The 24,263-nt window shown below is 39.6% G+C and overlaps 1 protein-coding gene and 1 pseudogene across 1 annotated transcript; one reads left to right on the plus strand and one right to left on the minus strand.

Moving 5' to 3' along the window:
* The first annotated feature begins 12,333 nt into the window (after positions 1–12,333).
* LOC117625683 (G-type lectin S-receptor-like serine/threonine-protein kinase LECRK2) lies at positions 12,334–14,853 on the plus strand. Its single transcript, XM_034357213.1, has one exon. It carries the CDS (start codon positions 12,346–12,348, stop codon positions 14,719–14,721), a length of 2,376 nt encoding a protein of 791 aa, XP_034213104.1. The 5' UTR covers positions 12,334–12,345; the 3' UTR covers positions 14,722–14,853.
* Positions 14,854–17,562: 2,709 nt separating this feature from the next.
* Positions 17,563–19,942, minus strand: LOC117625236 (annotated as a pseudogene).
* Positions 19,943–24,263: the final 4,321 nt, after the last annotated feature.

A 24,263-nucleotide genomic window follows, 5' to 3' on the forward strand; every position in this document is an offset into this window, starting at 1 on the left:
AGGGCCACCCCTGATTAAGTCTATAGAATAATTGTTATTATTTAGGCTAATTTCTAGGTATATTGAATATAACAATCATATTAAAAAATATTCAGCATATATTCTATCAAAAAGAAGAAAATATTGATTACGTTGTGTAAATTCAAGAGTGGAAGGCTTGCATTGCAAATGTAAAGTGATGTGGATTAAATTCATTGCCTTACTGGCAGGATGCCTTGAGAACCATGACACAGTCAGCCCTATTTATTTTTCCAGATTGTTAATAGAGAGAGTTTTTTTATTTTATAAATATTTTTTTTCCAAACAGTAAGTTTTTATTCATCAAGAAAGGATGTCTACATCGCTTGCCAGTGTTGGACAGAGCCAGTCTGGGGGCAGCTCGTTCCAACGACAACCACCATCAAAAGTGGCTGCAAACTTTGCTACCAAATGAGCTGCTGAATTACAACAGCGAAGAACAAAAGAAAACGGAACACAACTACACTCCTTAACTAAGCTAATAATGTCATGGAAGATACCATCAAGAATCATGTCCGGGCCGGCCCGCTACCATGTTGGAGGGCCTCAATCATTATTTAGAATCAGATTCAAGAAAATCCTTTACCAGCTGTGTTGAAAACCCGCCGCCAGTCCCACCCAAATAGCTTGAAATTACCTGTTGGATGACTATGAATGCTTAGAGAGGGTGAATATGCCAATTTAAAATTATAATCAATAAATAAAAATAAACTTCAGTAGTAGGATTGATATGGCTTATCAATCCTGAAATGTGCTAAACATAAAATAAAGGAATACGTAGAGAATTATTTTACGTGGTAAAATCCCACCTCCTAGGAAAATTCACGGTGACTCCTCAGTCCAAAACAAATCTACTATAGAACGATGATTACAAGAAGTACTCACACACTTATCCTAGTCACATTCTAGATAATCTTTACCGACTTCTTCGTAACTCAACTTCTATCACGGGATGATCATCGACACTCCTTATGTTGAATGCAATATTGGTCATGATTGCTTCAAGCTCGCCGGAGGAAAACCGCCACCATGGTCTTGGTGCCCTCAACTGTATGAGTCACCGAACAACGCAAATGAATGTAATATGAATGATTAAAGCATTTGATAAATCACCAAATAAATATGAAACACTTGATGATTTATCTCAAATATATGCACATCAGCTTCTTGGAATTCTATATGCTCACAACAAATATATCAAAGTTGTGTGAAAAGAAGAGAGGCACGCCATGTTTTTTATATAGACATATTCTCCTATTTGCAAGAGAAGTCCACCAAGCCACGTGATCAATCTCTTGCAATAGATGAGATTTGATTCTTATAATCCTATTTAAAGTTGCCAGCTTATGCACTATCTCAAATAGCTTTTGCTCCAATCTATTTTTATACAAGGAAACTAAATATAACAAGATGATACAATAAAACCAATAGAACGTGCTATCCAAGTCAAGAATAATGAAAACATAAAATTTTAACTTAAATGAAAATAGAGTCCAACTAAGAAAGAATTTCAAGAGATAAAATCTAAGGTCATTTGATTCTCTTCTCTATTTAAGAAGTGTTATTTTACCGAATTGATCACACGACACACAATCTCCGTTTCATTGTAACCACTAGGAAGATATCTTATAGTTTGTGTATAAATATTGGTTGTAATATCTCAAGTATCATAATCGAATATACAGTTTCTACATGGTATCAGAGCTAATGGCTAACGCCAACTAGCGATCCTCCAGTTGCCAACATTGAGAGTCGTTAGCGCTCCTCACTCCTCACCCATAAGGGTGTTTGTATGTATAGTGTTTTTTCCTCTCTTCTTCTCAAAGATGAATATGTTTTTTCTTTCCACCTTAGCTGTAGCCGCACCTTTATTTTACCACTACAACCCTTTCTTCTGTTAGCTCATTATTTTTGTGCCTCTACCGCACCGTCTTCATTGTGGATCGTCTCCTCCATCGAGCTCTCTTGTGGCAACCCATGGCAGCTCCATTTATCTCCCTTGGCCATGATGGCCAGATTTCTGTTTCCTCTGCTAGCCTTGTTACCGCTCACCGAGTCTTCTCCTCGCCAGCTTTTATCCCTCTCATGTCATGCTATCTTGCCGTTGTTGTTCTCTTACATAGCCATTGCATGTCCCTCTTTTGGCTCGCTAGCCCCTTGTTATCAATCAATGTTGGGCCACTTCTCTTTGTTGAAACAGAGCAAAAAAAAAAAAAAAACTTTTCCTTTCCCTCAAAGATCACACCTCTCTATCGTTGGTTTCTCCACTTGAAATCTCTCTCCACTTCTTCGTCTCTCTCGCTGAGCTGTCTCTCTTCCCTCCACGAGCCTTATCCTAGTCTGCAATCGTGGGTTCTCTCTCTCATTTATTTATGATGGTTTCTCTATCATGGTGTCCATACTTTCCCCATCTTTGTTGATGTTGTCTATCATTGCTCACCGAGCCGTCTCTCTTTCCTCCATGAGCCTCATCAACGCTCGCCGAGCCTTCTCTGTCGTGCTACACTGCCGGTGTTCCCTTTGCACAACCCCTGTTTCTTCCTCTGTGTTGCGGACTTGGTATCGGCCAGTCAAGCCCTATCACTGTGTTGATGCCTTGGTATCAGCCTCTCACGCTCTATCTATGCTCAACCTGTGTTCTCCTCTCTTTCTTTCTCTCCTTTTTCCATCTTTATTTGGAAAAAATTTTCACTCTGTGTTTGGCCCACACTCTCTTTTCCTTTCTCTGTCCCACTTGGTTTCCTCCTTTATTTCTTATTATTGTTTTTTGGGTTCAATCATCCCTATTTATTTTAATCTATATGGGCCTCTATCCTCTTGTGATAATCTTTTCTTTGTTACTTCTCTGTTCCCCGGTGGTTTTCTTCCCCATACCTTATTGTTTCTATAGTGCTTTGAAATTCAAACTTGCCCATGCTCTCGTTTTCTTTTTTTTGTGCCCCAAGTTGGTTTCACCTCCTATCCTCTACTGTTGTGCTGCACCTTCTCTTAACCCCTTTATTCCCTTCAAATATTCCTTATTCTATACACATCCCTTTCTGCTTTTCATGTGATGAATTTTCTTTTGTTTCCATTCCTCATCTTTATTATATTTCTTCTTTTCACATCTTATTTCCAAACTTGTCACCTCTCTGGCGTCAAGTTTGCGGGGGAGGGTTAGGGGTTACGTGAGTTACCATAGTTAAGGGTCTTCAATGACAATACATTAGTGTTTTAGCTGTTATGTTGTTATTAGCCTTTATTAGAATATAATGGGTTTTCTGTTTCATTGTAACCACTAGGAAGATATCTTATAGTTTGTGTATAAATATTGGTTGTAATATCTCAAGTATCATAATCGAATATACAGTTTCTACACTTTCAATCCCATTCGCATCCAATCCAGCCTCACATGCACTTGCAGGATGGCCAAGACATCCACATGCAATACAATAGTCCGAGAGTAGTTTATATTTGAAAACAACCCATCACTCCCCCTCTGTAGGAAATCGGACCTGTGTCCCTCGCATCAGTAATTTCCAAACCTTCCGATGCATTCCTCCCCTCTCGATTTGTCCACCTCCGGCACCTGCCTGATCAAGGCACCAATTCACTGCAGCTACCGTTATGTTGAGTGGTGGGAGCCCATGAATCTGAACCCAGAACCCCCCTTGGTAAGTTGTGGATTCAAAAACTGCCTACCATTCTCTTCCTCTTCCACATCATGAGCGAATTTCGAAAAGACCAAGGTTCCATGTCTAAAACTCTCTAAATATCGTGAAAGCCCACGAATCTGGCCAGGAATCTTTTTTCTCCAATCTCCCATATGGAGACTCCCTCATGGCCTCGCCATAATCCAGTAAACATCTCAACGAAAGCATCTCTGTTCACTGATAGATGTGAAAGACATCGGCCACCAGGCTGTAATGGAAGACCACCAAAGTACCCGACAAGACTGTTAGCATTCACAGACTATAATCTGTCATGTTATGGATTATAGATCAATGGAGCTCATGTAAAAATGTAGAGAGAAAACTTGGAGAAGAAGAAGAAGATGAAAATATCAGTCTGTATTCTCACTCTCAGTCATGCACAATCTGTGCATACCAATGTAACAGTAAAAGAAGAGAATATTCCCTCTTACATCATCAAATCTAACCAATGATTAACTACCCTATGAGATAGCTACACTTGGCACAAATCTACTACACCTAAGAATACATCTTAGCTGTCCATTTGGACTGTGATCCAAATGCTCACAATTTAACCAAAAACCTCAGCTAAATCTCTTATACTTTAACACTCCCTTCTAAGTGTTGAGCTGAGATAATTCCAAGCTTGCTCCTTAGATATTCAAATCGATTCCTTGCCAATGCCTTAGTGAAGATATCTGCATTCTACTCTTCAGTTCTGCAGTATAGCAGATCAATCTCACCATTTTGCAAAGCATCTCGAATGAAATGAAATCTTCTGCTTATGTGTCTTGTCCTGTGATGATGCACAAGATTCTTTGTTATTGCAATTGCAGAAGTGTTGTCACATAGGATTGGTGTAGCCTCAACTTGTTCTTCACCAAAATCAGATAGAACAAACCTTAACCAGACTGCTTGAGCTGTAGCTTCAACTGCACTAACATATTCTGCCTCTGCAGTGGATAGAGCAACACTGCTCTGCTTAACAGATGCCCAAGAGAAAACACCTGATCCAAGGTGAAAGGCATAGCCAGATGTGCTCCTCATATCATCTTCACAGCCTGACCAATCACTGTCACAATATCCAACCAGCATTGCCTCTTTTCCTTTCTCATATGCAATGCCATAGTCTAGAGTACCTTGAATGTATCTAAGTACTCTCTTAGCAGTTCCCATATGTTTCTTTGTAGGTCCATGCATGTATCTTGCTAAGAGACTTGCAGCAAACATGATATCTGGCCTTGTTGCAGTCAGATATAGTAAGCTTCCAACAATCTGTCTGTACAGCTTTTCATCAACCTGTTCACTTCCATCCTCCTTGGATAACTTCTCATTCATAGCAAGTGGAGTTGACACTGCTTTACAGTCCTTTAATCCAAACTTGTCCAGCAGTGTTCTTGCATATTTTTTCTGATGCAAGAAGATGTAGGGCTCAGCTTGTATCACACCCAATCCCAGAAAATGATGCAACAATCCCCGATATGTCATTTCATATCTCTTCATCATTTCAGTTTTAAAACTCATCACCAATTCTTCAGAGCTTCCTGTGTAGATGATATCATCTACATATAGTGAAACAATTAGGATTCCACTTTCTGCAGCTTTCACATATAATGTAGCCTCACTAGGACTTTTCTGAAATCCTGCAGTAGCAAAGTATGAATTAATTTCTTCATACCAAGCTCTTGGAGCTTGTTTGAGACCATAAAGAGCCTTCTTGAGTCTATAGACTCTGTCTTCCTTGCCTTGAACCACAAATCCTGGAGGTTGATCCACATACACCTCCTCTTGTAGCACTCCATTTAAGAAGGCTGACTTTACATCAAGCTGAAACAGTTTCCACCTTTTCTGAGCAGCCAGAGCAATCAGTGTTCTAACTGTGTCAAGCCGAGCAACAGGTGCAAATGTCTCATTGAAATCAATTCCTGGCTTTTGAGTGTAGCCTTTAGCTACTAGCCTTGCTTTGTTTTTCTGAACAGAACCATCCAGATTTAGCTTGACTTTAAAGATCCATTTGACACCAACTATAGGTTTATCAGATGGTCTTTTTACCAAATCCCAAGTTTCATTCTTCTCAATCATCTCAAGTTCTGCTTCCATTGCCTTTTGCCATGCTGCATCCTTGACAGCTTCTTCAAAGGATTCTGGTTCAATGATGCAGATGTTGCAGCTTTCATAGATCTCTGTAAGACTTTTGTATCTCAATGGAGTGTGGTCAATATCTTGAGTACCTGTGTCAACCACAGACCTTTCTTCATTGTCTTATGTTAGCAACTCATTCTCAATTGAATGTTCTGCTTGCTTCACAACTGTGTCATAGCTCCCTTTCTCCTTTTCAGACACAGCATCAGTAAGTGGCACTGAAACACTGCATTCTTGCTGTGCATTCCAATCCCAGCTAGCTTCTTCATTGAATACCACATCCCTTGAGATAATCACTTTTCCAGTGGCAATGTCATATAGCCTATACCCTTTCTCACAGCTGCCATATCCTAGAAACACACATCTGTTGCTTGTTGAATCCAGTTTCTGCCTCTGTGGATTTGGAACATGTGCATAGCACACAGATCCAAACACTTTTAAGTGTTTAAGTCCTGGCTTTCTCCCACTATAGGCTTCAAATGGTGTTTTCTTGTCCAGAGCTTTAGTTGGACTTCTGTTTAGAACATATACTGCAGTATTCACAGTTTCTGCCCAGAACTCAAGTGGCATGCCCTTCTCAATCATCATACACTTGGCCATCTCCACTATGGTTCTGTTTTTCCTCTCAGCCACACCATTTGCTGTGGTGAGTATGCCACTGTAAGCTGCCTCTCCATTCCCATTTCATCACAAAATTTATTGAACTCATTAGAGGTGTACTCTCCTCCCCTATCACTTCTTAGTTTCTTCACCTTATATCCACTTTGCAATTCAACAGTGGCTCTAAACCTCTTAAACACTGTGAATACCTCAGATTTGCATCTCAAGAAATAGATCCAGCACATTCTTGTACAGTCATCTATAAAGGTGAGGAAATACCTGTTTCATGCTTTGGTAACAGTTTGCATTGGGCCACACACATCAGTGTGTACCAATTCCAGTGGAGTTGAAGCTCTGCTGGTTGCCTCTTTTGGAAATGCCTTCCTGCAGTGTTTTCCAAAAGTGCAGCCTTCACGTACTGCATTTGTATTTTTGATTTCTGGCAAACCAAACACCATGTCTTCATTCTGCAGCAGTTTCAAACTCTGCATGTTTAAGTGCCCCATTCTCCTATGCCAAAGCAAAGTTGATTGGTTAATGCTTGCAGTTAGAGCAATATGTAAGTCTGTTTGAAGTTTCAAAGGAAAACTTCTATTTCCTTTCATATCCACTCTAGCCACCAGATTTGAAAGAGAGCTATCATCATAGACTTCTGCCTTGTTATCTCCAAAAATTAGGAAATATCCATGCTCCATCATTTGTCCAACACTGAGTAGGTTCTCTTTGAGACCAGATACCAATAGCACCTCCTTGATATATTTCCTTCCCATTTTAGTTTCAACCGTCAGGCTTCCTTTTCCAATAACATCAACCAACTGTCCTGTTCCCATAGCAACTTTTGCAGTCACATTCCTATCAATATCAATCAAAACATCTTCTCTGCCAGTCATGTGGTTACTACACCCACTGTCCAAGTACCATACCTCTTCCATGGACCTTTTCTCAGTTGCATTGTTAGCATAGAACATGGTTGGTGAAGAAGTAACCTGAGTAGCAAACTGAAGCTGCTGCTGCTGTTCAGGTTTCTTGCTATAGCAGTCTTTGGCAATGTGACCAAGCTTGTCACAGTTATAGCACTTTGGTTTGCCCTTGAACCTACATTCTCCATAATGCAATTTCCCACAATGTTTGCAAGGAGTTTTAGTTCCATCAGTAGGTTTATTATCCCACTTCTTCCCTTTGTCTTTCCAATTCTTCTGCTGCTTGGAATTCTGATTTCCAGTGGCCTTAGCTGATTTGGTATCTATACTCAGACTAGCAAAGGCCTTCTCAGTCTTGTTCTCATGATGTCTTTCCAATCTTTGAGCAAAGCTCTTCAATGAGGCTACCACCTCTTGAACCTCAATTACATCTAGATCCCTTGAATGTTCAATTACAGAACAGATTGGATCATATCCAGGCAGCAGACTAATTAACATTTTCTGCACAATTCTTTCTCTAGATAGTTCTTCTCCATAACCTCTCATTTGGTTTATTAGATCAAACAACTTTGTAAGATAAGCAGATAGAGATTCATCCTCTCTCATTCTAGTATATTCAAATTCTCTACGAAGACCCTGCAGTTTTACACTTCTTACCTGCTTATCACCATGAAATTTTTGCTTCAGGATGTTCCAGGCTCCATGAGATGATTCTTCATGAGAAATCCTGGGGAAGATCACCTCAGATACTGCTCCTTGAATCAACCCCAAGGCCTTAGCATCCTTCATCAGGATCTCAGCTATAGCCATCTTCCCAGAACCACTTGATTCCTCTTTTTCCTTTTGTTTTGTATCAGATTCATCAGCTCCCTTCGAATCTGAGCCTTCTATTCCTCTCTCAACCAGCTCCCAAATCCCATGAGATTTGAAAATGGTTTTCATCCTTATGCTCCAGAACTCATAGTTCTCACCATTGAAGATTGGAGCACGCAGCTCACCACCTCCAGATCCTGCCATGTTAGACAGATTTCACAGAGAGCAGGATTTGACAGAAAACGCAGCTCACTTCCTTCACAGATTCAAACGCCAGCTACACGATCAAACCTGGCTCAGTGATACCATGTTAGCATTCACAGACTATAATCTGTCATGTTATGGATTATAGATCAATGGAGCTCATGTAAAAATGTAGAGAGAAAACTTGGAGAAGAAGAAGATGAAAATATCAGTCTGTATTCTCACACTCAGTCATGCACAATCTGTGCATACCAATGTAACAGTAAAAGAAAAGAATATTCCCTCTTACATCATCAAATCTAACCAATGATTAACTACCCTATGAGATAGATACACTTGGCACAAATCTACTACACCTAAGAATACATCTTAGCTGTCCATTTGGACTGTGATCCAAAGGCTCACAATTTAACCAAAAACCTCAGCTAAATCTCTTATACTTTAACATTTTTTGACTCTTTAAAGCACTATTTTCTTTGACTCTTTTAACCAAGAAAATGCATATAGAAGCGTACGCAATGAACGTGGCTTCATCTCAAACATGAAACACCATGGTAGGTGGCCTAGTTGTGGTTTAATTCAACAAGGCTGGAGAAGTTGTGCAGTGAGTGAGAAAGCTTGGAAAATTTTAAGAGAAAGGCTGGATTTCTAATTGAGTGATTACCCTCCATATAAAGATTGAAAGAGCTTGCAAACATATATAATATAGGAAAGGCTGGATTTCTACTTGTATAAAAAGTACATGACTTTGAAAAGTCTAAGATTGAATAAAGTTTATTGGAGTTAAAAGTCATCAGCTCAAATGCTTTCTAATTCCACCAAACTTAAGGGGAGTGTATCTAATTCATACTCAAATTCTTTCATTAATACTTGCAAGTTTAAAAGATGAGTAATCAATAGAAAAACCTTGCACAATTGACTTGCACGTCAAACTCAAAGCAAGGAAAAACTGCCACTTTCAATTAGTAATCTATGACCCAAATCGAAAACTCTACAACATGAGTTATAACGTTTTAACACATTCTAAGACAATAATGATATATATTAAAACAAAGCCTCTTATTCAATTGAACATATATAAAAATATAAAAATAAAATTAACAAAATAAAATACTTATAATTACTGGAATAGTAAAACAATATATATATCTAAGATAATTACTTATAAATATATATAATAATGTTTATTCCTTTTTAATAAATATTTAAAAAAATTAAATTAAATACAGACGCTCACAGAAACATACGCAAACTGACAGACATTATTGCCCCAATAATTGCTGGAAATTGTGTGGTCATAAAAAATTCATGGGTTTGATTGAATGATCTATGGCCATTCATGAGTACAGATGATGAAAATAACATCTTTTTCCCTCTAAGATCGGAGTCAATTTTGAATGTTCAAAATTGGCTGCAATCCAATGAGGGGGTTAGAGCATAATGTTCAAAATTGATTGCAACCCAATGAGGGGGTTACAGCATAATGTTCAAAATTGATTGCAAGAGCATAATGTTCAAAATTGATTGCAATCCAATGAGGGGGTTTGAGCCCAATGAAGGGGTTAGAGCATAATGTTCAAAACTGATTGCAACCCAATAAGGGGGTTAGAGCCAATGAGGGGGTTAGAGCATAATGTTCAAAATTGATTGCAACCCAATGAGGGGGGTTAGAGCATAATGTTCAAAATTGATTGCTACCCAATGACGGGGTTAAAGCCCAATGAGGGGGTTAGAGCATAATGTTCAAAATTGATTGCTACCCAATGAGGGGGTTAGAGCATAATGTTCAAAATTGATTGCAACCCAATGAGGGGGTTAGAGCCAATGAGGGGTTTAGAGCATAATGTTCAAAATTGATTGCAGCATAATGTTCAAAATCGGCTGCAACCCAATGAGGGGGTTACAACCCAATGAGGAGGTTAGAGCCCAATGAGGGGTTAGAGCATAATGTTCAAAATTGGCTGCAACCCAACGAGGGGGTTAGAGCATTTACAATGGTTTCTCTAAATCACCTCCTTAGATAAAATTTAGGGAGGAAGTAAGAAAACCCATCTCCAACCATGCTCCCTATCCAGCTCCTAAAATAGGTGGAGACCTCTAGGAGCTTCTAAATATGAGAAGAGAGAATGAACTCTTAGTAGCTCCCTATAATTTAATGTTACCATATTTAATGAATAATTTTAAACCTTTAATCAATATTGTCCATTTTTATATATATTTTTTTCATATAGATGGACCATTTATGATGAAAATAACATCTTTTTCCCTCTAAGATCGCAGTCAATTTTGAATGAGGGGGTTAGAGCATAATGTTCAAAATTGATTGCAACCCAATGAGGGGGTTAGAGCCAATGAGAGGGTTAGTGCATAATGTTCAAAATTGATTGCAACCCAATGAGGGGGGTTAGAGCATAATGTTCAAAATTGAGCCAATAAGGGGGTTAGAGCATAATGTTCAAAATTGATTGCAACCCAATGAGGGGGTTAGAGCATAATGTTCAAAATTGATTGCAACCCAATGAGGGGGTTAGAGCCCAATGAGGGGGTTAGAGCATAATGTTCAAAATTGATTGCAAGAGCATAATGTTCAAAATTGATTGCAACCCAATGAGGGGGTTAGAGCCCAATGAGGGGATTAGAGCATAATGTTCAAAATTGATTGCAAGAGCATAATGTTCAAAATTGATTGCAACCCAATGAGGGGGTTAGAGCCAATGAGGGGGTTAGAGCATAATGTTCAAAATTGATTGCAACCCAATGAGGGGGTTCGAGCATATAATGTTCAAAATCAGCTGCAACCCAATGAGGGGGTTACAACCCAATGAGGAGGTTAGAGCCCAATGAGGGGGTTAGAGCATAATGTTCAAAATTGGCTGCAACCCAACGAGGGGGTTAGAGCATTTACAATGGTTTCTCTAAATCACCTCCTTAGATAAAATTTAGGGAGGAAGTAAGAAAACCCTCCCCAACCATGCTCCCTATCTAGCTCCTAAAATAGAGAGACCTCTAGGAGCTCCTAAATATGAGAAGAGAGAATGAACTCTTAGTGGCTCCCTATAATTTAATGCTATCATATTTAATGAATATTTTTAAACCTTTAATCAATATTGTCCATTTTTATATATATATTTTTTCATATAGATGGACCATTTATGATGAAAATAACATCTTTTTCCCTCTAAGATCGCAGTAAATTTTGAATGTTCAAAATTGGCTGCAACCCAATGAGGGGGTTAAAGCATAATGTTCAAAATTGATTGCAACCCAATGAGGGGGTTAGAGCCCAATGAGGGAGAGCATAATGTTCAAAATTGATTGCAACCCAATGAGGGGGTTAGAGCATAATGTACAAAATTGGCTTCAACCCAATGAGGGGGTTACAACCCAATGAGGAGGTTAGAGCCCAATGAGGGGGTTAGAGCATAATTTTCAAAATTGGCTGCAACCTAACGAGGGGGTTAGAGCATTTACAATGGTTTCTCTAAATCACCTTATTAGATAAAATTTAGGGAGGAAGTAAGAAAACCCATCTCCAACCATGCTCCCTATCCAGCTCCTAAAATAGAGAGACCTCTAGGAGCTCCTAAATATGAGAATAGAGAATGAACTCTTAGTGGCTCCCTATAATTTAATGCTACCATATTTAATGAATATTTTTAAACCTTTAATCAATATTGTCCATTTTTATATTATTTTTTTCATATAGATGGACCATTTATGTTGAATTAAAGTATAATTCTAGCATTTATGACTCCCTAAACCAGAGAGTATGATTGAAGTTGAAATTTTATAGAGAGCTCCTAAAATAACTTTTGTGTATTTTTAGCTAAATTTTAACTAAAAAATAGAGAACATGATTGTAGATGCTCTTGTTAAAAATATGCTTCTTTTAGGCCGGGGGGACAAGAAATAAGCATCTCACCATATACTAAATACATCTCACTCCTAATAGGCTGTAGCAAAACGCTCATCTTACCATGGTTTTTTCCGTGCTCGATCTTCTCTGCTTCTTCCTTTTCATGATTCTCCCATATTCCACCATAGCTCAAACATCCAGAAACATATCTTTAGGCTCATCCCTCACTGCACGAAATGACGATAACTCATCGTGGGCATCACCATCTGGTGAATTTGCTTTTGGATTTCAACAGATTGTAAAAGATGGGTTCTTACTGGCCATCTGGTTCAATAAGATAACAGAGAGAACAATTGTCTGGTCAGCCAATGGGAATAATCTTGTGCCACAAGGATCCCAAGTTGAACTTACAAGTGATGGCCAGTTTATGCTTAATGATGCAACTGGCAAGAGAATATGGCATGCTGAATCTGCTGGTACTGAAGTTGCCTATGCAGCCATGCTAGACACTGGAAATTTCGTGCTGGCCGACCAAAGTTCAAGCAGGTTGTGGCAGAGTTTTGATCAGCCAACTGATACAATCCTGCCAACACAGACTCTAAATCAAAACAGGGGCCTCTATGCTCGCTACACGGATACAAATTACTCAAGAGGTAGATTCCTGTTTGTACTACAATCTGATGGAAATCTCGTGCTTTCCACTACAAATTTCCCACAAGACTCTACCAATTCTGCTTATTGGTCAGCCGAAACTACAAATATTGGATTTCAGGTCATCTTCAACCAGTCTGGCCCCATTTACGTTGTATCCAGGAATGGAAGCGTACTAAAACCCATATTACAAACTTCAGTTTCAACACAAAATTACTACCAAAGAGTAACTTTAGGGTATGATGGAGTTTTGAGGCACTATTTCTATCCTAAAAGTGCTAGCTCGATTGCTGAACCCAGGGCTTGGTCTACTGCAGTTTCCATACCTGAAAATATCTGTTTTTCAGTTGCGGGAGAGATGGGCGGTGGTGCATGTGGATTCAACAGCTTATGTAGCCGTGGAGAGGACGGACCTAATTGCGACTGCCCTCGTGGTTACACCTCTATTGATCCAAACGATGTGCGCAAAGGATGTAAACAAAACTTTGTTCCACAAAGTTGTGACCAGGTCTCACCAGAGCATCTTTTTGACTTTGAAGTCATGCAAAACACAAATTTTCCTTTTGGAGATTATGAGCATTTTACGGTGGTAACTGAGGATTGGTGCAGACAGAATTGCCTAGATGATTGTTTTTGTGCTGTTGCAATTGTCAACTCCGGTGGACACTGTTTCAAGAAGAGACTCCCTTTTTCGAATGGGATGATTGACCCTCGTGTTGATGCAAAAGCTCTGATCAAATTTGGGAAAGACAACTCTACTTCAAGGTCAGGTGGAGGTGCAATCACAAAAAAGAAAGATAATTCAACTCTGATACTTGTTGGTTCAGTGCTCCTGAGTAGCTCTGGGGTCCTGTACATCCTCTTACCATTAATAACCTATTTGGTTGTTTCTCGCATCTATTCTAGAAAAGCAAAGGTCATTCAACCTCGTCCAGTCATGTCAGGCATGAATTTGAAGGATTTCACTTATGAGGAGCTAAAAAAAGCTACGAACGAATTCAAGGACGAAATAGGACGTGGTGCTTCTGCAACAGTTTTTAAAGGAGTTTTAGCGTCTGATACTGGAAGGTGTGTTGCTGTCAAACGTTTAGACGCTAAGGTCAGAGAAAATGATTTGGAATTCAAAGCTGAAGTGAGTGCTATTGGCAGAACAAATCACCGAAATTTAGTCCAGCTACTTGGATTTTGTAACGAGGGGGAGCACCGAATTCTTGTATATGAGTTTATGAGCAATGGCTCTCTAGCAGGCTTCCTCTTTGGAGAATCAATGCCAAACTGGTACCAGAGAAGGCAAATTGCCTTGGGAATTGCAAGAGGGCTTTTGTATTTGCATGAGGAGTGCAGCAGCCAAATTGTTCATTGTGACATCAAGCCTCAAAACATTCTTCTTGATGACTATTTCACAGCAAGAATTTCTGACTTCGGATTAGCGAAGCTTTTGAGATTGGACCAAACTCGAAGCATGACTGCTATCAGGGGAACCAGAGGGTATGTGGCCCCTGAATGGTTCAGAAGCTTACCTATCACAGTCAAGGTTGATGTTTACAGCTATGGCATTTTGTTGTTAGAGATTATTTTCTGCAGGAAGCATTTTGTAGAAGTGGCAGACAATGAAGATGAAATGATACTAGCTGATTGGGCATATGATTGCTATATGCAAAAGAAGCTGCACTGGCTCTTCGAGAATGATGAGGAGGAAATCAATGACATTAACGAGATAGAGAAGTATGTGATGATTGCAATATGGTGCATTCAGGAGGATCCATCACTCAGACCCACCATGAAGAAAGTCACACTGATGCTTGAAGGAACTGTTGAAGTCTCAGCTCCACCTCCTCTTTCATAAGTTCAATACTATAAATATATATAATTGTTGTTGTATCATTTCGTTTCATTTGTCTCTCTGTTCTACTTGTTTCATCACTTTCCTTGTCATCCTAGTGAATAAGGTTTCATTAAGCTACTCAAAACTTGCTTTCTTGTCAATGTATAACTTTGAGCATAAATAAAAGGCCAATGTGCTGCAAACTCAAAGATTAGGGTAATTGATCTCATATACACTTAATAAATCTCACTCATAAAGATAAAGCAGGATTGAGAGGAATGTGTTTGAAGGATTCAAAGAAGGCAGCTTCCAAGTGATTACCCTACCCTGCATATAAAGATTGAAAAAGACTTGCAAACATAATATAGGGAAGGCTGCATTTCTAATTGTATAAAAAGTACATGACTTTTAAAAGTCTAAGATTGAGTAAAGTTTTATGGAGTTAAAAGTCAGCTCAAATACTTTCCAATTCCACCAAACTTAAGTCTCCAAATTGAAAATCAGCGCAGCCATGCAAACGTCTTTGTTTTTTTTTTTTTTCATCAGGTCATTGCCACCTTGTTTGCCACTCACACTTTTGTTGTTGTTTGTCTAAAAAATTCTACCAAATAAAGACTCAAATGTACTTCTAATTGATTTTCCATGTTTAAATTTGTACCCTTGAGCTGGATATAGCACCCTCGGAGCCAATCACTCTTTCTTTTCACATTTTCATACTGTATCATTTTCAAAATTCATATAAGGAGAGGTCATAAAAAATTCATGAGTTTGATTGAATGATCTATGGCCATTCATGGAGTACAAATGATGAAAATAACATTTTTTTCCCTGTAGGACCACATTCAATTTTGAATGTTGAAAATTAGCTGCAACCCAATGAGGGGGTTAGAAAGCAGCATCTCACTATACACTTAATACATTTCACTCCTAGACATAAAGCAGGATTGAGAGGAACGTGTTTGAAGGATTCAATGAAGGCAGCTTCCAAGTTATTGCACCCATGACCCGAAAAGGCAAATTTAAAGCTCCAACTGTAAATCTACCATGGAACTTATACTCAGTCATTGGTGAAGACGAGCTCATTACTTGTGACTTGAAAAGTAGCAGAATGCATGATTCCAAACCTTACATTGGTGCATTTAGACTCAGGTCCTGTAACTTGCCCGACTTGACGCAAACTGAATGCATGATTCCAAACCTTACATTGGTGCATTTAGACTCAGGTCCTGTAACTTGTGCCCGAAACATACGCAAACTGACAGACATTATTGCCCCAATAATCGCTGGAAATTGTGTGGTTGTGACTTGAAACAAATGATACTTCCCTCTTTTTTTCATCTAAATAAATACATTAGTGGACCTATATGTATATTCCTAATGTGACAATCTCCATCATTTTTATTCTCTCCATAAATTGAAGCGTCTCTCTCCTTTGGTATGCAATTCTCTTTGTGCTAGATTCATATATATATATATATATATATATATATATATGCTTGAATGATATTTAGTATGCTTGAATGATATTTTATGTTCATATTTTATGTTATGAGATTGATTATTATGCTTGAATGATATTTAGTACTTGTATTTTTGATAGAATATTCTGGCTCAATAAGAATTAGTAGTCTTGGCTTGCCCCGTTGGGGATTGCTTTTTTTCGTCAAAAACCTGCTTCACTTTAAAGTTAAGCAGTTTAAGGTGTTTGGTCAAAATTAAAATATCCTGATTATTTTAAAAGCAGTGGCCTTTTGACAGCAGCTTTTAAAAGCAGGCTCTGGGTTGCTTTTCAAAGCTGCTTTCAAACGAAGCAGAGATGAACTTTTAATGCATTTTTTTAATTCCCAAAATACAATCATTCATTTTAAAAAATGACACACCTCCACTTCCACATCCAACTCCACCACTTGCACCACCACATTCACTACCTCCACATCCTTCTCCTCCTCATCCTCCGCCACCACCACAACAACCACCACCTCCTCCACTAGCTTCACCACCTCCACTTCCACATCCAACTCCTCCACTTGCACCACCACATTCACTACCTCTACAACCACCGCCACCACTGACACCACATCCTTCTCCTCCTCATCCTCTGCCACCACCACCACAACCACCACCTCCTCCACCACCTTCACCACCACCTCCTCTACCTCCACCTCCACCACCACCACCACCAGCACGACCACCACAACCACCTCCTCCTCCAAAACCTCCACATCCACTACCACCTCCACAACCAACACCACAACCACCACCATGCTGCAACTACAACCACCACCACCACTACCTCCACAATCACCATCCCCACCACCACCACCACCACAACCATAACCACCAACTCCATCTTCATCACCACCACTCCACCACTACCACTACCACCACATGATTAGTACATAACACTTTTAACATCATGTCTATTTTAGTCATTATTCACAGTTACAACAATTTTATATTAAAATTTACCAAACGGTTTTGACATTGCTTTTTGTACTAACAGCACTTAAAAATATTGTTTACCAAATATGGAGTTCTTTACTTTACAATTAATTATTTTCAAAGCACAGTATAATCAACTTTTTTTAAAAGTGATTGCAATCCCAAACTGAGCCTTACACCTTGTATAGCGGACTAAAAATGCCTCGCCTCAAATATGCAACTTTTTCGAAGAAGAAAATTTGTAACAGAAATTTTTTACTTGAGTGTAGCACAAAGAAGAAATTATCCTTCATTTTATTGAGACATCTCAATTGGTACTTATAATTATTATACACTCATTACCCTACTTTTAGTTAGGGTTCCAAGCATGACAGTTTGAACAGGAGTCCTTGATGATCAAACATACAAAAGTACGGAATTTTACAAGGAAGACGATCCTGAATTTATGAATGAGGATGGATCAGGTGGAACTGAGACTTCAACAGTACCTTCAAGCATCAATGTAACTTTCTTCATGGTGGGTCTTAGTAATGGATCCTTCTTGATACACAATATTGCAATCATCACATACTTCTCCATCTCCTTGACGTCTTCCATTGCCTCACCATCATTCTGCAACAGAAGATGCATTTTCTTTTGCTTATAGAAATCATATTGCCAATCAGCTAATATCATTTGATTTTCATCCTCAGCCTCTTCTTCAAATTTCTTCCTGCAGCAAATAATCTCCAATAGCAAAATGCCAAAGCTGTAAACATCCACCTTCACTGTGATAGCCAAGTTTTTGAACCATTCAGGAGCCACATACCCTTTCGTTCCCTGATTGCAGTCCTAATTCGAGTCTGGTCCATTTTCAAAAGCTTGGCTAATCCGAAGTCAGAAATTCTTGCTGTGAAATAGTCATTAAGAAGAATGTTTTGAGGCTTAATGTCACAATGTACAATTTGGCTGCCGCACTCCTCGTGCAAATACAAAAGCCCTCTTGCAATTCCCAAGGCAATTTTTCCTTTTTTGATACCAGTTTGGCATTGACTCTCTAAAGAGGAAGCTTGCTAGAGAGCCATTGCTCATAAACTCATACACAAGAATTCGGTGATGTCCCTCGTTACAAAATCCAAATAATTGGACTAAATTCTTGTGATGTATTCTGCCAATTGCACTCACTTCAGCATTGAATTCCAACTCGTTATCTCTAACCTTAGCATCTAAAATTTTAACAGCAACACACTTGCCATTATCAGATAAAAACTTTCCTTTAAAAGCTGTTGCCGATGCGCCACGTCCTAGTTCTTCCTTGAATTCGTTTGTGGCTTCTTTTAACTCCTCATAAGTGAAACACTTCAAATTCATGCCCTGCATGACTGGACATGGCTGAATCACCTTAACTTTTCTAGAATAGATGTGAGAAACAATCAAATAGGTTATCAATGGTAAGAGGAAGGTGAGAAGCCCCAAGCTACTGAGGAGCACTGATCCAACAACAATCAAAGTTGACCCATCTTTCCTTTTTGTATTTGCGCTTCCGGCTGATTTCGAAATAGAGTTGCCTTTCCTTATTTTGATCAAATTTTTTCCCATAAAACTGTTGTCTATCCTCCCATTGGGAAGTGGGGCTCCCTTCAAAGAACAATTCCCATTTATGAAACCGGCAGTGGTGCAGTAACAATCAGCTAGGCAAGTCTGCCTGCACCAATCCTCAGTTACGCCCTGAAACTTGTCATATTCAGATCCCTGCCAATACACATTGTTCATCTCTTGAAGATAGAAAAGATCGGTCTCTGCTGAGGCCTCATCACAGCTTTGTGGAGCAAAGTTCTGTTTGCAGCCTTTCAACACATCATGTGGATCCATCAATGTATAACCAGATGGACACTTGCACATTGGTTGTCCTTGGTCATGTTGACATAAGCTGTTGACCCCACATGCACCACCACCTTACGGTTGCAAGATACTCATGCAGATATTTGAAAGTATGAAGGACAATGTGGACCAAACTCCGGCATTTGAGCCAGTGCCTTTAGGGCAGACAAAGTGCCTCAAAACTCCGTCATAGTCAAGAGTTGCTCTCTGGTATAAATCTTGCTTTGATAATGTATAGGAGGATATTACATTAAGTATGGTTCCATTCCTTGCAGCAAGGTAAATAGAGCCAGAGTGGTTGAATATGACTTGAAAGCCACTACCATTAGTATCGGTCTTCCAATAACTGAAATAGGGATAATCTTGTGGGAAATTTGTTGTGTAAAGCATGAGATCTCCACTCGATTGTAGTGTAAACAGGAATCTACCTCTTGAGTAATTTGTTGGCAAAGAGTCTGCTTCCATTATTAAGAGTCTGTGCTGGTAGGATTGTATCAGTTGGTTGATCAAAACTTCCCCACAGAATAGTTGAATGCACAAAATTTCCAGTGTCTAGCATTGCTGCATAGGCAACGCCAGTAGCAGCTGAAGAAGCTATTGATCTATCTTTGCCTGTTGAAATATCATTGAGCAAAAAGGGGCCATCTGCTGTGAGTTCAACTTTGGATCCTTGTGGGACAAGATTATCCTCATTGGCTGACCACACAATGGTTTTCTCGGTTATCTTGTTGAACCAGATGGCTAGTAGGAAGCCATCCTTTCCAATCTGTTGAAAACCGAAAGCAAATTCACCAGATGGTGATCGCCGTGATGAGTTGTCATCATTTAGTGCAGTGAGGGATGAGCCTAAAGAAATGTTTCTGTAAGTTTGAGCTGTGGTAGAACAAGGGACAAACATGAAAAGGATGAAGTAGAGAAGAAATAACACATCAAAAGTCATGGTAATTGAGGTGAGTATTTGGCTCCAAATTGATCAAACAAAAATAGAATTCTCAATAATTAGGTACGTAGTCATGATGAGGAATTTAAGTCATTCTTCATCAGTCTTTATGTAGAGGGAAAAATACTTGGAAGCTGCTTTCTTTGACTCCTGTTGAAAAAAAATAATGCTCATTTGTGTTCTACACAATTCTAGAAAAGTCTAGACTTTAAAAGATAGAGGTGGCAATGCAAGAATATTCTAGAACAAGCTAAATGCTAAAGGCGGTGGAACAAAAACAATTGAAGTTTGAAGAACATTCTAGTACAAGACACATGTATGGCTAAGAAATGAAGAAGCCCAAGTTGGTGGCTGTGTATGTCGGCAATCAAAGCCTATAAATGGGCATACTTGTACTCATACAAGGTGGAGCAAAAAAACTACCCAACCCAAGTCATATGAGGAGTCTAACAGAAAGAACTCCCATAAGGGAGCCATGAGCTACCCAAACAAAGCTATGTTGAACTTAAGAGTCAATAAGCTCACTAATCCAAGTGTAGGGCCAAATAGCCCAAACTAATCACACTACTACGATTTACTATTTGCGTGACGAACCCACTTTCGTCACGCAAGAAACACTGTTGCGACGAAAAAAAAATTATGTCTCGCATACAATAGAAAACTAGCGCGACAAATATTTTCGTCGCGGAAACAATCTATGCGCAACGGAAATAAATTCCGTCGTGCAAAGGAGGGTGTTGGGGCCAAAATCTTGCGCGACAACATAAGTCATCGCGCATGACAATATTGCGCGACAATTCCAACTATTCGTCGCGTAACGATGGACAGAAATGTTGGCTCCGTTTATGGCGGTAAAAAAATTTTGCGCGACGAGAGTTTTCGTCACAAAAGACAACTTAGCTCAACGAAGAAATATACCGTCGCGTAAGAGAACGAGGGAAACTTATTTTTGGCGCCAAAATGCAGGGTGGATTAAGTTGTTTTTGCGCGACGGAAGTTCCTTCGTCGCGTAAAGTTTAATAGCGGTGCGTTGTTGCGCGACGAAAAAGTATTATTTGCGCAACGGAAGCTGAACTTTGCGCGACGCCATATAGTATTTGCGCGACGGAAGTATGTGCGATGAACAATTGATTTCGTCGCGCAAAAAAGCAGATGTCGACACGTAATTGCGCGACGAAAATGTTGTTTTGTGCGACGGTAAAGTGGGTTTTCGCGACGGCATTTTGCGCGACGAAATTTGTTGTTCGTCGCGCAAAGTCCTTCTTCTTCATATTAGTATCTGCCTCTCTCTCACTCTCCCTGCCGCTGCTCTGCTGTGAATTCAATACGTTTATTGGGTATGTATTTTTTGTCGTTAGTTTAAATGTATTAATGTAAATTCGTACTAATACTATTAATTTTGTTGTCGTTAGGGATATTTGTGATTAGTGATTGGTGGAGAACGATTGAGAGGGTATGTTATTGTAAAAGTTTGTTTGTTATGTTTGTAATTTTTTTGTGAAGTTATATGTTTATAATGTTGTAAAATTGTGCGTGACGTAGCACAATGTGTTGTGATGTATGAAGTTAATTGAAATTAACTTCGTACTTTAATTTTTATGTTTAGTAACACTACTACATTTTAGTATTTGCGCGACGAAGATAATTTCGTCGCACAAACTAACATATTGTCACACAAACAAAAGCGCGAAAAAAAAATCGTCGCGCGTAATCTGTCGCGCAAAGGTCGTGAAGAAAGACTTTGCGCGACAGACTTTATCCATGCGTCGCGCAATTGAGTGCGACGCTCACCCTTCGTTACACAAAAGGTTCAGAGAGGACAAAATTCTTCGTCGCACACCATTACGCGTGACGAAATGGTCTTCGTCGCCAAAACAATGCACGGCGAATAGTTTTCGTCGCGCAGGACGTCTCGTAGATATTTGCGGCACCAAGAGACCATCGTCGCGCAATTCGTAAAAATATTGCGCGACGACAAGATATTGGCGCGTAAAATTTTGGGCGAAGCTAGACTACGTCGCGCGTTACGTGCCTACAACTTCTGCGCGACGACAAGATCTTTGCGCGTAAAATTTTGCGCGACAGTATACTGCGTCGCGCGATGCGTTCCTAAGAATTTTGCGCGACGACGAAACTTTCGTCGCGCAAATGATTATATTTATATAAAAAAACAAAACATTATTTTTTCGGATATATAAATTTGCGCGACGACAAATTGTTCGTCGCGCAAAATTAATATATATAAATTAATATATAATAATAATAATATTACTTTTGTTTTATTTTATAAAAAAATAAATTTGGTTTTTTTTTTGGGGGTAATAAATTGAAATTTTAATCATAAAAAAATTTATGTAAATAACAAATTTATTATATAAAATAAATGTACACTACAAGAGAAAGATTCAAAAAATAATTACGAAAATAAAAAAACTAATCGAATAATGTTCCAAAATCTACATTATCGTCTGGCACATGCGGTTCAGAGGTCTGGGGATCTACACGGGCCGGCATCTGGTGGGGATGCTCGGGATGGACGGGCTGGGAGGTCGGCACATTAAAATTTGGGACTGGAATGCCGGATTGTACGAGGGACTGCAGAATGACCGACATCTGGCTCCGAAGAGTGGCCACCTCTGCTGTCAAAGCAGTGACCTGACTGTTTGACTGCGCTGATGAACGGTGTCTGGGTTCCCTCCGCCTGGCATTCCCCATCCCTCGACAATATGTCCCCGGTCTCCTCCCTAGAGTCTGATCCAATGTCTCCGTCAAGATCTGAAACCCAGCATCCTGTGGAGGATCCACAGACTCGAGCAGAGTATCGGGAGGAAGTTGGGAGGCAGACTCCTGAAGAACCAACTGGCTCCTCTCCACCATCGTCGTCTGTTGAGCATAACATAAAATATAAATTCAAACATTCATATAATAACCTTTAAAGTTGAATGCGTAACATAAGAATTAAAAATAAATAACACTTACATGAAGGGACTCGGCCAATTCATTCCCAGGTCGAACATAAACGTCGCCAAATACGTCGATCTCTGGGAATTTGGACCCTCCCTAAATTGAACAAAAGAAGAAAAATATTAGAACGAAAAAATAAATTAAGAATAATTAAAAATTAAAAAATAAAAACAATTATTTTATTATTACCTGACGCCGGGCATCCATCCTATAGGAGAAGGGCCTGGAACCCGAATGATGGAGAAGAGTCTTCTTCTTCCTATTGCCCTTATTGACTTTGGCTTTATTCTGTTATACAAAAAATAAAATGTATTAGTTGAAATTTAAATTAAATATAAAAAAGTAAATAAACATTAGTAAGAAAATAAAAATAAATATAAAAAATTACCACAAAAGCGGGCGCCTGAAAATGAGCGCAGAGCCACGCCCAACTATCCTCCCGCCCCTCAAGCTCTTTCGGGCACCCCTCTTGAAGGGCGACTTGCGGATCATCGAACGCCTCAAAATGGTGGTGCAAGTCGCTCTTCCATTGCTTGTACCTCTCAGAGAAGAGTCTCAGAGAAGAGTCTGTTGACGTACGCCAACGACTCTTCATCAAGGTCCTCCAAGTTGTAGTTCGTCTGCAATAAATTAATTACATACATTTAAATAATATAAATTTAACGTTTGAAAGAAAAAGAATGAAAAGGCCTACATACCGACAACTGGCCACGAACCTCAGTCTTGGTCTCATCAGGCATCACCTTCCAAGACTTCCATTGCATCGGGCAATAGCTCCGAATGACATGACCAATGTCGTGGGCCAAGGAGCTATGCAACTCCGCCGTCGGTGCAGCCCGATGTCGCTCGTCGTATCCGATGTTAATACGACTGTTGGTCACCCGGGTGACCTTCGCCGTCTTCAACTGCTGACACGGCCCTCGGGTGTTCTTCTTGGCTGCAAAGAAGGATGACATGAATGTTAAATAAATAACAAATTGAACAATCAAATACACACACACACACACACACAAAAACAAGAAATAACAATAAAATTAAATGGAGAAAAAGGAAAACTATACCTGGCTGTGACCCCGAAGTGGATGTGGCGTCGGTGGTGTTGGCGGGCCGATGACGCCGCCTGGCGCAAACAGGCTGCGCCACTGATGACGCTGATGAGGCAGGCGCCTGGGACCCCGCAGGCCCAACTGCCAAGTGGTCCATCAATGCTGGCGCAGTGGCAGCAGCTGTCAGCTGAGTCGGGGGCTCCGAACCCTGCGTGGTCGTCACCGCCCTACGACGTGTAATCAGGTCTGACATCTGCACAATTTCATTAATTCACATACAAATTAATAAAATATACAAATATATGAAAACA

The sequence above is a fragment of the Prunus dulcis genome, chromosome 4 (genome assembly GCF_902201215.1).
Source record: "Prunus dulcis chromosome 4, ALMONDv2, whole genome shotgun sequence".
NCBI classification, from domain to species: domain Eukaryota; kingdom Viridiplantae; phylum Streptophyta; class Magnoliopsida; order Rosales; family Rosaceae; genus Prunus; species Prunus dulcis.

What these genes read in the sequence shown, in the direction of transcription:
- LOC117625683 (XM_034357213.1), top strand. Translation starts at nt 12,346, where the DNA reads ATGGTTTTTTCCGTGCTCGATCTTCTCTGCTTCTTCCTTTTCATGATT.